This window comes from Salvia splendens, chromosome 14, assembly GCF_004379255.2.
Source record: "Salvia splendens isolate huo1 chromosome 14, SspV2, whole genome shotgun sequence".
Classification (NCBI taxonomy): domain Eukaryota; kingdom Viridiplantae; phylum Streptophyta; class Magnoliopsida; order Lamiales; family Lamiaceae; genus Salvia; species Salvia splendens.
The window spans coordinates 18,042,099-18,056,378 of record NC_056045.1 but is presented as its reverse complement, the minus strand read 5'-3'; the positions used below and the strand labels follow the sequence as shown (position 1 = coordinate 18,056,378).

The 14,280-nt window shown below is 38.5% G+C and overlaps 1 protein-coding gene and 1 long non-coding RNA gene across 2 annotated transcripts; both read right to left on the bottom strand.

Annotated features, from left to right (window-relative positions):
* Nucleotides 1-1,419: 1,419 nt before the first annotated feature.
* LOC121766066 (40S ribosomal protein S6) lies at nt 1,420-3,331 on the bottom strand. The gene is made up of 6 exons (XM_042162399.1): nt 3,244-3,331; nt 3,072-3,136; nt 2,505-2,562; nt 2,302-2,410; nt 1,943-2,215; nt 1,420-1,842 (listed from the first exon to the last, which is right to left on the bottom strand). The coding sequence occupies exons 1-6, from the start codon at nt 3,247-3,249 to the stop codon at nt 1,607-1,609; spliced, it is 747 nt and encodes a 248-aa protein (XP_042018333.1). The 5' UTR covers nt 3,250-3,331; the 3' UTR covers nt 1,420-1,606.
* Nucleotides 3,332-6,194: 2,863 nt separating this feature from the next.
* On the bottom strand, nt 6,195-7,253 carry LOC121763604. The gene is made up of 3 exons (XR_006042455.1): nt 6,748-7,253; nt 6,586-6,659; nt 6,195-6,521 (listed from the first exon to the last, which is right to left on the bottom strand). It is a non-coding gene; the product is annotated as an uncharacterized LOC121763604 (long non-coding RNA).
* Nucleotides 7,254-14,280: the final 7,027 nt, after the last annotated feature.

The window sequence follows — 14,280 nt, the reverse complement described above, 5'->3', positions numbered from 1 at the left end:
TTTTATTTTGCCACAAAATTTTAAATAGTACTCCCTTTGTCTAAAAAAGAATAAGAACATTGGAATGACATGAAAATTAATACACAATTTCCATCACAGTTTATAGCTTCTGCGACTCCAGAATCTCCCAATTGCTATAACTTAATTTTCCACAATCTGTAAACTTAGAAATCCTTTTCAGTTAAAAGATAATAGTATATCGAAACTAAGGAACAATAATTTCTTGCTAAGTTTCTATTTAATTTCCTTGTTTTGTCAAGGAAAAAAATCCCAATAAGCACAAAATATAGTTATAAAATTACATAATCTCATAACTTGACATTCATGTCAAGCAAACTAAACCAGCCTTAAAAATATGTGCAAAGCTTCACACAATGAAATACAAGGCCAGAATCCAATATTCTGAAACCATTCAATTTTTCCATGTAAAACCATTCCTCATATCCTTTAAATCATCAAATGAAGCAAAATCCAAGTATTTAATACTCCCTCCGTCAATAAAAAAAATAGGCTTAGCAATGGACAACACAAATTTTAATGCAAAATTAGTAAAGTAAGAGAGAGCAAATGAGGTTAATTTAGAGTATTTCGACTGGCGCCAAAAAGCAAAAGGTGTTCATTTGAGTAGTTATATCATAGCAGCACTGTAAAAGATTCATCACGAGTTACTTAAAAACGTAACTAAATTTTACAATTCCTGAAGATTGAAAATAATTTTCTTAGACAAAAACAGGTTGATTCAGTAACTTAAGAATTAAAGAGAAATTAGACCTTGAACAGAACCCCTCTCTTTCTCAACTTTGGCTTGCATTTCACGCTCTTCCTCTTCTGTCTCCTTCACCCATATAAGTAGTCTTCTTTTCTCATTTTGATCAGTCCCACAAAAATAGTCTCTTTCTATTTTTAGCAAGTTTTTCTCTCTTATAAAGTGGACCTTATTCTCCACTAACAATATTTCAATCACTTTTTTTTCTATATCTCTCATATTTTTCCAATTTCATATTAAAACTTGTGTCATGTTCCTATTTTTATGGGATGGAGGGAGTATGAAATTAGGCCAAACAAAATAACGATTTGAGAATAAATAAGGAAAAATAAAAGATTGATCGATAAATACCTTGGCTGCAGCATCATTGTTGGCCCGCGGCACGTCGACGTCTGCATCGGGTTCCATCTTGGCTAAGTCTGGTATATCGGCACCATACACCTCATGCTCCTCTTCCTCCATCTCTCTCTCTCTAACATAATGTGCTTAGTGTATGAGAGAGCGAGAGGAATTTTATTGATAGAATTGTAGTTCATACTTGCATATGTGAATACAGTGATGCTTAAAAAGTTCAAATTTTTATTATAAAACGAACGAATTGCATCATATGTAGGCACCAAATTTGTGGAGATAAGAAACATAGACGAAATAGATTTTAGTAATTCAGCAATAATTCAATACTGAAAAATGGAATTTAAATGTACTCGATATAATATGCTGTGGCTCATGCAATTGAAAGAAACCAGTACAATCTCAAAATCTTTCCAAAATTAAAAATAAAGGCAAATAAAGGATCCAACAACATTCATCATAAAAGATTCATGTGCAGATCAAAGTCAATCATGCAGCAGCAGATTTAGTTGCAGCAGAGGCTTTAGAGCGCCTCTTGGCCAAACTCTCGCTTCTTCTGTCTCTCTGTTCCTTCAATCGAGTAGCAAGAAGCTTCTGGTACTCAGCAGCCTCCGACTTGGCCTTGACGATCCTCTTCTTCTTGTCGGCAATTCTGGCTCTCTTTCTCTGCAACGTCAGAGGGGTCACAAGCCTTTGAATCTTGGGAGCTTTGCTCACTTCCTTTCCTGTTCAAGGACACAATTCGCAAAGTAGGATATTTATCCAATTGTCCAATTTCAAAATCACAGGTCGATTAACATAGTACTACATGGAAAAACAAGTTACCTGCTTTGGTGGTGAAAGTTCGGCGGTAAGTGTTGACATACTTCCTCACATCATCCTCCTTGTTCAGGTTAAACAGCTTGCGGATCTTTGAAGCCCTCTTGGGACCTCTCATCCTCGGCTTCTCAGTATCAGTGAGTCCTGGAAGTTCGTTGTCACCCTTTTTGACAATCACCAAATTCAGGACAGAGAGATCGGGGCTAACAATGCACCCTCGAACAGACTTCCTTCTGCGCTCCCCGTTCCTCCTTCCATAACCACGGAAGCAAGGAGTTCCTGACGAATAAACACGTAAGCCCTCATATAGTACATGAGATGACCATAAACCACAGCAAGTCGCCATTACAGCTACCACGACATACCTCTGTGCAGCAGAAGCCTGACACGGCCAGTGGTCAACACTCCCTGCTTCATGGGAAAACCTTGTTTGTCACAACCTCCCATAATCTTGAAGACATACCCCTTGAACTCCTGCAATGATCAATCAGTGAGTTACAACATAAGATAATGTATTAAGAATAATTTGAAAATCAAACTGGATATGAGTGAATAAAGCAAGCCATACATCTCCCATTGCTTCACCGTTGACTTCCTGGGAGATTCGCTTATCCCAAAACGCCCGACTGCAATAACAGATAGAAAAGCACATCATTCCATGTTCCTATCACGCGGTAGTTTATACATACCACTAAACTAGCTCAGTTTTACAAAGATGCGGAAAGTAATTATCAGAAACACGACAAAAATCTGAGACGGTTCATGACAACATGGCACATAATCAAGCCCGTACATCCCATCAAGCCAATGCCAAAAATTAATAACAAACACTATCACTTGTTGGATCAGGAATTGATGTAAAATGAACTGTAAAGTAAAATTCAAATTAATTCCATAGCATTTTTAGATCACTAATTTATACTATAAAAAAAGGGATAAGAAGCAAAAACCCTAGCTAACCAAACAAGGCATTAAAACAAGCAACAAACAGTAGAATATATTCAACAGAAAGTTACAAAGTTAGGCACAGTTCAGCAACTATGAATTTAATAATTCCGATACAAACACATAATATAAACATAACATAGATTTGCAAAAATATCCATAACTAACTCAATTAAAGATAAATACGTACAGCTTGAGATCATCGTCAATCTCGAGCTTCTTCTGGCATCCAGTCGTCGGGTTTGCAATGTTGAACTACACATTGAAGGAGTAAATTAGATAAAAAGAAAAGAAACGAACATAAAAATCACCAGAATTTTCAATGAGAAGAATATTCGACGAATTCATGAGAGCAAGGAAACCTTCATCTTTGATTGAGCAGCGCAGATGCGATACTGCTACTTTCAAACAGTCGGCTGTATCAGCAAATTAGGGTTCTTTTTGGAAGATGGTTTGGGAATGTTACATACACATCATTATATAGTGTTGGGTGGTAAGGTTTTTGGGCCGGCCCATTTGTTAAGTTTCGTAGTATTCCTATTTGGGCTTGTTTTTAAAATTCTAATTATAAATTATCTCAAGAAAAAGTATTTTTAATGTACTTTTCGTATTGGTATATAAATTCATTTCTAAAATTTAAAATTTGGAATCATGAATTTGGCACGTTCGTCAGACTATCAGACTTTTTAATTATCATTGCTAAATTGCCAAGTTAGACCACACCATATAAAATTATAAATACAAGGCAAAGAGGATAATTCTTCGTCTAAAATAGTTTATTGATGTCGATACATAACTTAAATCTGGTAAATTAACTAGCATAACTAAAAAATAAAATAAAATGTCACTTTCGATCCCTTATCCATGAAAATCTCTAATTAAACATTGCATTTGAGTAACTAGAAATTAGGCACAACCTGTTAATTATGTTGGGTTTCGATTTATTAACTGAATAATCGATTATTCTTTTTAAAGATAAACTCAATATGGTAGTGTATGGGAACGACTCAATAACTTAGAAAAAAGTCAAGATTAAATTGATTACATAACTATGTAATATGAAGGCATTAATATCGACTTCACTAAGTCAAAAACACGATATCACGATGGTAAAACAAGTATCTCAATACACTACAAAAAATATACTCCCGTTCAAGGATAAAAATATAGAAATGCAATAACTTGCGTTGTGAGATTCTAAAAAATAATTATAATTTAATACACAAAAGAAAATATTCCTAAATCAAGAATAAATAGTAGTAGTATTTTAAGTTATTGCTTTTATAGGATGTTTTTTTAATTGGGACACCAAGAATGCGGACTTTTTTGAAGTGTTTGTGATATATATTTAGAAACACATATTACTTTTATGAATTGCATAAAAAATATCCTTAGCCATTTCTTTTAACAGTGACAATAGTGTTATAGTCATATCTCTACATTTAAACAATGGTGTTTTTGTACTTAAAAATGAGAAATGTGAGCAAGCATTTCTCACATCGATCGGGGAGAGAAAGATGAGTGTAGGAATGATGTTATAAATAGAGGAGCTAAGCTTTTTATTTGTTTGGGCTTTATGGCTCTATGGAATTTCCATGGCATGTGAATAAATTCATATCAATTTTATAAAAAAATTATTAACCGTTTAATTGGTCGGTGTTACAATTGATTAGTTATTGGGACAATCTAACATTTATTTGGGTCGGTTTCAGTTCTTCTTTTGGGTGTATTTTTATCTAGTTAACTGATAAAGTATTTGGTTATATTTATATCGAACCAAATAAGCATTTACATTTGATAATAGATATGACAAGTCAAGATAGGATGGTACATGTAATAAGTCAAGTTAGAGTTATGTTTTATACTCCAATTACATATAAATTGAGTCACTTCTTTTCTGCACGAAGATTAAGAAATAGATATTACATATTTTTAGTGGAGAGATAATTAAGTAGGAAAGAGAAAAATTCTTGATAGAATAAAGTAAGAGAGAGAATAAAGTAAGTGAGAGAAAAAGTGTTACTTTTTACTAAGTAGGGAAATGCCTATACTATGATGAAACGTTCTGAAATAGAAAAATGACTTCACTATTATGGAACGAAGGATTAATTATTTTTGGAGTATAATAATTTTTTTATAGGTTGTTTGATTTGCACTTTTATTATTAGATGAAAAGAGCTCAGGTCTAAGGTAATTTTGAAGGCCCATAAAATATTGTAACTTGCAAAATAAACGCATGTAAAATTCAAATAAAAATTCTTTTCTTGACCTAACTTTCAAAGTTTCATTCATTTTGTTGATGATCTAGATCCAATTAAGTGAGGGACATATGTAGCCGTTTTCAAACTTCAATTGAAAATTCATGTGCTTTCTAGGTGGACTTGATGTGTTCTTAGTTCTTACTTTATGAATAGCACTAAAAGTAAAATCAAGAACATGGACACAAGGTTTTTGAGATCATCAATTTGTTATATATGAAATACTAAATATTTTTAGTTTGATCTAAAATTTTGGTAAGATGTTTAAAATGATGAGTAGAAAATGAATGTATTTACTATTAGACTTTAAAAGAAATTGAGCTCAACTTAAATTTGGTTTGATGAAATCAAGACCTTTTTCTTCTTCTTTCATTTCTCATGATCACATTCAATATTGCACTGTACATAATCAAATATATTCACAGGAATTCTGTTACAAATTAAAAGAAGGCTAACCAATTACAATTTTTGGACGATTGAAAATTGAAAGTCACATTGCACAAACAAAATCGCCACTTGTGTCAATGTCATCAACATCTTCATTAGTGTCGATTTCATCGAGATCCAAGCTCCCTCCCACGAATGGATCATCGAATATTTTTGTCGGTCGGGCCGAGATTGTCCTAGCTTCTTGTATTATAGCCAACGTTTCGTCCATAGTTTGAGAAGCATAGTCGTCTTCGTCTTCACCAATATTGCGTTGCACGCTAGCCACCTCGCCCTCCATGTATTCGATGGCTAGGTTCTTAACAAACCATGGATGCTTCTTCATCTCCGAAATGGTTATCCTCTATTATCACAACAAGCCAACATAATTGACTAATGCATTTTACATAATTGTTATTATGAATTAAGTTAGAAATTCAGACCTTGCTAGGGTCGGCCACAAAAATTCTTGATAGTAGATGTTTGCAATCTTTTGCGACTCTCACATAGTCAGGAATCGAATAGTGAACACTCAATATTCTCTGTCAATAATAATTTTTAGTTTGAAATAAAATACAATAGGTTAGGTGTGGTATAGTTAACAAATTAATGTTAATAATTTTGGTTTGATAATCTCTCATTGATTGTTTTCTTAAAATTTCTTGGATCATTGGAATCCTCAAATGGATAAGCACCAACTAGCATTACATAGAGTGTAACCCCACATGACCAAACATCTGCAACCTTAAGGGGCCAAAAAAATAGTATTCCATTATCAGTTCACTAGATATTAGAAATAAATGAACTAGTGTGGGGACATTTGGAGCATAACAAATAATTAAACGACGTAGTTTTATTGGTACATTGCCATCGTACTCTTTTCTCGAGAGGACCTCGGGAGCGATGTAGGCGGGTGTCCCAACAGTCGATTTGGGTTGAGAATGGAAAACCGACGACTGCAAGAGATTCAGAGTTGATTAAAGGCTCGGGTTTCGAGTGCACGAAAATAATCGTCCATACCTTAGAATATCCGAAATCGCATATTTTGAGGTGCGGAGATGGGCTATCATCCAACAATGTGTTCAGCAAATTTGCTACATTTTATCAAAATATAACGAATTAATTCTTGATCACCACATCATGTATATAATCAAAATAAATTGGTTTATAATATATAGTTACCATGGAATGACAGTAACTAACTCCGGATATGAGCTGTTGACAAAAAGAAGCGTGCCTAAAACATTCATATATGTGTAAGATTTTTTTTATAAAGAAGCAAAATGTTAAACTATCGAGGATAGTTAGCTAACGTTTAGCAAAATAACTATTAAAAATCTGCTACAAAATAAAAATACAAAACATCCCCCAACGCCAAAGTAAAAATATATGTGTAAGATGATATTGTAAAAATTCGAAGAAATAGAAGAGTTAGAAACGAACCTCATTTTAAGTATCTGTGGTTCATGATCTCCCTTTGCACGTGCTCATCAATCTCCACAAATGAAAAAAACCCACACATCGAACCTAGAATTTTTATTTTTTTATTTTATAAGCTAAACTGCTCGAGCCAAAACAATGGCGAGCCAAACTAATAAGAGCATCTCCAGTAACGGCGTCAAAATCGCGACGCCGATTTTTCGCTGACGCCGGTTCTGACGCCGAACCATTGGAACCGGCGTCGGCGAAATCGGCGTCAAAATCGGCGTGGCCATGCCGATTCGCGCGATGACGCCGGTTCCGACGCCGATCCTCACGGCGCCATTGTGGGTCCCGGATCGGCGTCAAACCAGGGTCAGATTTTATTTTATTTTTTTTTTCTTTTGAAAACACTATATATACGCGCTTTGAACGTCATTTTCATTCGCACCACTTGTTTTAACGAGTACTCTCTCTACCTTACTTTCTGTTCAAGATCAATAACGAGCAATGGAGAACAACTACGAAGGTACTCCAGTGACTCCCGGGGGATGGTCTCAGACTCCCCCGCCTCCCGGTGTAGGGTCTCAGACGGCCCCGACTCCCGGGGTAGGGTCCCATACTTCCCCGGCTCCTGGGGGAGGTGGTTGGCCTCCAATGACCGGGTACTACAACATGTACCCGTGGCACCAGATGATGCCGGGGTGGGCACCCGGCATGCAGCCCCCTATGCAGATGATGCCGGGGTGGGCACCCGGGATGCAGCCACCGGCGCAGCAGATGATTCCACCGGCGCAGCAGATGATTCCCCCGGCGCAGGGGACACACGGGGGGGACAACGCCTATCGGCCGACTTTTGATTTTTCCACCGGTTCTTCGCACACATCGACCCCAACAGATGCACAGTATACGGAGACCTTCTCCTTAGCGGACTTGGGTTTTGATATGAACGAGGTTCCAGAAACTCTCATTCAAAGCCAGGGAGTAGGGCGGGGTAAGAAGAAGGGCAAGGCCAAGAAGGTCGGCGAGTCGTCGCAGCCGGAGGCGGAAATCCGGGGCCGGAGGAAGTGGACGGACGCGGAGAACGTTGCGGTTGCCAAGGCGTGGGTGAGTGTCTGCGACGATCCTCTGGTTGTTCGACGATCCTCTCGTTTCGAACAACCAGAGGATCGTCAACTTGTGGGCCAAGGTAGCCGCAGCCTACAGGGCATTTTGCCCTGAAGGGAGACCGTGCACCGGGGAGGAGGTCCGGAAGTGCTGGGACCGAATCAGGTCTGGCGTCTCTCGATTTTCGGGTTTGTACGCCAACGCCCTCCGCATGCAGACCAGTGGCCAAATAGAGGAAGACTGCAGGAGGATTGCGGAGAGAGCCTACCCCGATCCGCAGAAGAAGTACTATGAGTTCACCTACTGGAACTGCTACGTTGTGCTCAACGAGTCGGAGAAATTCCGGGCAGGCGTCGACGCTGGCTGGCCGAAGAGGCAGAAACTGAACTATACCGGAGATTATAGCGGCAGCAGCGGTGGTTCGACAGACCTCCCCGAGACGGCCCAGGAGGTCCCGACTCCTCGTTTGTTCGGTCGCCGACCTCGCCCGGTTGGCCAAAGGCGGGCGCAACAGGTTGCGAGGGGGGGCACCCCGAGTTCCCATGGGGTCCATTCGACATCCCCCCTCGGCAGGTCTACCGAGGAGCTCAAATTCTTCGCGCGCCAACAAACGCGCGCTCAAATGGTGAAGACCTTAGAAGACTTCCAAGCGGCGGTGGAACCCGAGGTGAAGGATTTTCTTCGTGTATTGCTCCAGAGCCAGCGTGAAGAATTGGAGGCGATGAGTAGGGACACCGGCGGGAATAGCCGCGGCGTAGGTGGCGACGGAGGCAGCGGCGACGACGGTGAAGAAGCGCTGGGCGACGACGGAGAAGAAGCGCTGGGCGACGACGGAGACGAGGACGGCGGCGAGGAGTGATTTTGTTTTACTTTTTTAAATTAATGCACTTTTTAATTTTTGTACTTTTTTTAAATTATTGTACTTTTTTTAAAAAATTAATGTACTTTTTAAGTTTTAATATTATTATTCGAATTTTCTGTATTTGTCTCGTAAATTAAATTCCGTATGTTGATACGAGTGTAAATTAAATTATATAATTGTTATTAGTGATGTGGATAGGTAGTGTGAATGCTATGTGAGGGTTATTTGATGTCCAGTTGATATGGCAGGAGAATTGTAGTGCTGATGATGTGGCACTGTGAAGGCTATGTGAGGGCTATTTGACGTCCAGTCTTACTGGAGATGCTCTAAAGACAAGTAAAACCAGAAGTTAAAGACCGCATGAGAAAAAAAAAACTATCAAAACAAAGAGGTCCCTGTAAAATACGCACCCACACAGCACACCCAAACGAGAGGAAAGAGCCTATCATTTCAATATACATGAACCCCAAACGAGAGGAAAGAGCATATCATTTCAATATACATGAACAAGAGAAGGTAGAGATGATTATGCACCTTTTTCCCTCTCTCAATGTACTTGATAGCATACAATTCACCACTCCATTTATCTCTAACAAGCTTTGCAACACCAAAATTTCCAGACCCCATGTCTTTCACAATTTCGTATCTTTCCATTTCGTTGCAAATAAACAAGATCTTACACAAATTCAGTGATGCATATAATTGTATGTTTTTGTTGGAAAAAAGTGGTGGGGAGTGGGGCTAAAGGAGAAGCAAGTGCATGAGAAAATGTGGTGTTGAAAGTAAGCAATATCTCTCTCTATATATATGGAGCACATGTCATACCATTAATTTTGCAAGTTTTGTAAACTTCAAACTCCAAAGTTAGGTCTATTGTTTTATTTGATTGGTGTACGCTTGTCTTCTTTAATAATAATGCTTTAGGGAAATCAATGCTATACACCCAATGGTTTGTTCAAGTGGTCCTTAATTTTATAGGTCAATATATTCTATTTAATTAATAATGCTTTAGGGAAATCAATGCTATACACCCAATGGCTTGTTCAAGTGAACCTTTTCTTTATAAATAATGATGATTGTCCTTTTTTTGCGCATTGTAACGACATACCATATACTTTTCATGTGATAAAATCAAGTGCGAAAAGGATACATGTCTCAAGACAAAATTAGTTTATATATTTTCGACATATTTTTCAAGTTGCTAATTGTTACTACGTGAAAAAAAAAATGTGATCATTCTTTATATGGGGAAATTGTCAAGGATTCTAATTCAAACGTTTTCCCGAAAATCATGTGTAGACATTGTAACCTTGATGGATTGTGCTCAATTTTCAATAAGTATATATTCTCTACGTTCCAATTAAGTTGAGTCATATTCCTTTTTGTAATGTCCCAACTAAGTTGAGTCATTTTATTTTTTGATAAAAAACAAAACATTTAATCGATCTTACTTTATTTCATCATTTGCTGTATTCTATCTATTTTCCTATTTTATTCGTCTCTCCTATTTTCAACACAATTTCTTAATTTTCGTGCCCAAAAGTTTTGACTCCATATAGTTGGGACGGAGGGAGTATTAAAAAGGAAAAATTAAATCATAACTTTTGGTTGACTTCCGGTCCATCCCATAACTTATAAAAGTAGCTAATTAAATCACAACTTATAATGTACATTTCTCAATTGTCTCATACAAATAAAATTTTGATGAAATTTATTATGATTTTAATACCTTTTGTCCTTATATCTTCACCAATTACATAATAATCATCTAAAATCGGCCATCATAAATCCATAATACGGGATAATGCTAAGTTATTCAAAAGCTATCCAAAAATCATGATTTAAATGTACTTTTCATCATTATATTTTCACCCATTACATACATACTCCCTTCATCCCTGAAAAGTATGAACATTTGGTTAGACACGGGTTTTAATGTACAATTGATAAAGTAAAAGAGAAAGATAAATGGTAATATAAGTAGTGTTAGTGAAGAGTGGATTCCACATCTAAAGTAGTGTAGTGTGATGATATAAGTTGTAAATATAATGATGTGTAGGGGTAATGTGTTGTTTAACTATTACTACAAAATTAGAAACTGCACACTTTTCACGAACGGCTAGTAAGGAAATAGTTCATGTTTTTCACGGATGGAGTAATCTAAAATTGACTATAATAATATGAAATAAAGTAATGCCAAGTTTATTTAAAAGTTAACCAAAAATCATTTAATCAAAATTTTATGTTGTGATTTAATGAGAAATGTGCATATGTTGTGATTTAATGAGCTAATTTTATAAGTTATGGAATGTAATAGGAATCAACCATAAATTATGATTTAAATGGCAATTTTTACTATTAAAAACTCAATCAACATATATTTAAATAAACAATAAAAATATATTAGAAACTCAATCAGCATATATTATAATCTAAATCAACATATATTAAGAATTCAAATTAGAAACACAATAAAAATAATTGAAAATTGCAATTAACATACATATATTATGAACTCAATCAATATAGGAGTATTACGCATTGTAATATGCATATTACAAACTAAATCTGTATAAATTAAAATAATTACTGTAAAAATAATAAAACGATAATTTTGCTCTTTTTACTATCTTTGATAGCCAAAATCCATCATACATCATGGCAAAAGGTGATGATAATAACTCCCTAATCTGTTTCGCAAGCATAAGAGCATCCGCAACGGTGGCGCTGCTCGCCACCGCCGTCCGCGCCGCTGGCACGGACGCCACCCGCCGCCGCTGCGCTCGCGCCGTGCCAGCGAGTAGCTGACCTGGCGCGCCCTCATTCGTCAACGGCATAGCCGTTGGGTTTAAATAATTTTTTTTTAAAAAAAAAATCGGTTTTTAATTAAAAAAACCGATAAAAAATGAAAATAAATTTCACTTCCCAAAAAAATTATATCCGTTTATAACCATTTTTTCCCACTTTTTAATTTTTTTTTAATTTTTTTAACCCAAAAAATACACACTTTCATCTATAAATACCCCCAATTTCACTCCCAAAAATTCACATCAAACCACACAATTCTCATCATCATTCTCTCATCTCCATTCTCATCTTCAATCTCTCATATCCATTTTCATCTTCATTCTCTCATACCCTACAACATCACTATGTCCGGCCAAGGCGATAACCGTACGGGCTCCCACGGTTGGAACCCCGAATGGTTCGGTTCACAACCGTTTCCTAGTCCGGAAACGGAATATTCGGCCCCTCCTCAAACCCAAGATTCGGCCGTTCCGGGTGGCTACCGTCCATACCCAATCGACGACCAAGGTGCCTCCGAAGGACGATACGGGTGGACACCGGAGCCTAGGCCGACCGCCCCCTCCCAACCTCCGCAAGCTCCTACTCGCGGCATCGGTGTCCGCACATCGTACATGCCGGCGGAGATGGATAAATTATTCAAGGCGTACTTCGAAATCTCCGAAGATGCAGCGGTTGGCACGAACCAATCGGGCGATCACTTTTGGTGGCGCGTATCTCGCCGGTACAATGCAAACCGGCCGCCGGGAACGATCGAGCGCAACGAGAGTATGGTGCGCAACTGCATCGGCCGAGCCAACGACAAAATTGGCAAGTTCAATGGCTATTTCCTCCAGGAGTCGCGGAATGCCGGGAGCGGCCGGAGCGAGGTCGACATCATCACTGCGGCGCTGAGCACATACCAATCCATGAACGGTAAGTCGTTCAAGTACCTCAACGTTTGGCAGGAAACGCGGTTCCACTCGAGGTATCTGGGAGGCGTAACATCCTCCTCTAGCGGCTCCTCCAAACGGTCAAGGTCGGTATCCCTATCCGACTCCGGCTCCGAAGAAGTGGCTAGCCAACTCGCCGGAGCTAACTTGGGTAGCCCCGACGCCGGACCAAGCGGTTCCCAACGCCGACCGCAAGGAAGGAAGAAGGCGGCGGCCGAGCGCCGGCGCTCCGCGACTCCATCGGCCCCCGCCCCCGAACCCGCACCCTATGTTCCACCTCCACCCCCGAACAACTTGTTGTGGGCCCTTTTGGCCCAACTCAATATGGCCGATAGGTCAACTATGACCCCCACGCAACTTCAAACGCACGAGGGCATGATAGTGGGTCTCCAAAAACAATTGGGGTTGTTGCCGCCGGATGAGTAGTCTTCCTCGGGTAATATTAGCCAATAATTATGTAATTTTTAATTTTTAGTATTTTAATTATGTAATTTTTAATTTTTAGGATTTTAATTATGTCTTTTTTATTTTATTTGTATTTTGTAATATTTATTGTGATTTTTTAATGAATTTTAGTATTATGGAAATGTTTATGTTTAATTGAATATTAAATTAATTGTGCTCGTCCTTGCGGAAGAGCACAGTTGTGGGTGTTGTGCTCTTGCCAGAGAGCAGACATGAATAGTACCACCTGGGCCCACAACCGTGCCGCTGGCAAGAGCACGGTTGTGGATGCTCTAATGTGAATTACAACTTAGATCATTGACGTTTGTAAATATTGCTCCCTCCGTTCTTTTATAGGTGAGTCATTTCTTTTTTGCACTTATTTAGGAAAATCATACTCCGGCCGTTGTACTTTAGGAGTCACATTTAAATTTGGCACTTGTTTTAAGAATGTAAGAGCATCCGCAATGGCGCCTAGCGCATCGCCTAGCCGAGCGCCAGCGCTAGGCGGTGCGCTAGGCGAACCATTGCAACCGCCTAGCGGTTTTCGGATAAAAAAACCGCCTAGCGCTAGGCGATTTTGTGGCGCTGGGCGATCCGCTCGGCGCCATTGCAGCCTCCGGATCGCCTAGCGCATCGCCCAGCCGAATTTTGTATTTTTTTTTAATTTTCGAAACACTGTATATACTCACTTTGCACGTCATTTACATTCGCACCACTTTTTTAATTATTGTAATTTTTTAATTATTGTACTTTTTTAAATTTTATTAGTATTATTAATGTTTCTCGTATGTCTCTCGTAAATTAAATTCCGTATATTGCGTGATTGTTAATTATTTGATTTATTATATAATTGTAATCAGTGATGTGGCTAGGCTGTGGTTGGGCTATTTGCTTGTTTTGATGATGTGGCAGGAGGATTTTTAGTGCTGATGATGTGGCATGAGGAGTTTGTGGCTAGGCTATTGTTGGGCGTTTCTTATTGTGGATGCTCTAAAGGAAAATTGATGAAAAAATAATGGAATGTGGGGACTATTAGAGCATCCCCATCCGTGCTCTTGCCAGCGAGCACGGATGTGGGTCCGGACCTACTTTTATTACTTTTTTACTCCCTACTCTTAGGCAAGAGCACAACACCCACATTCG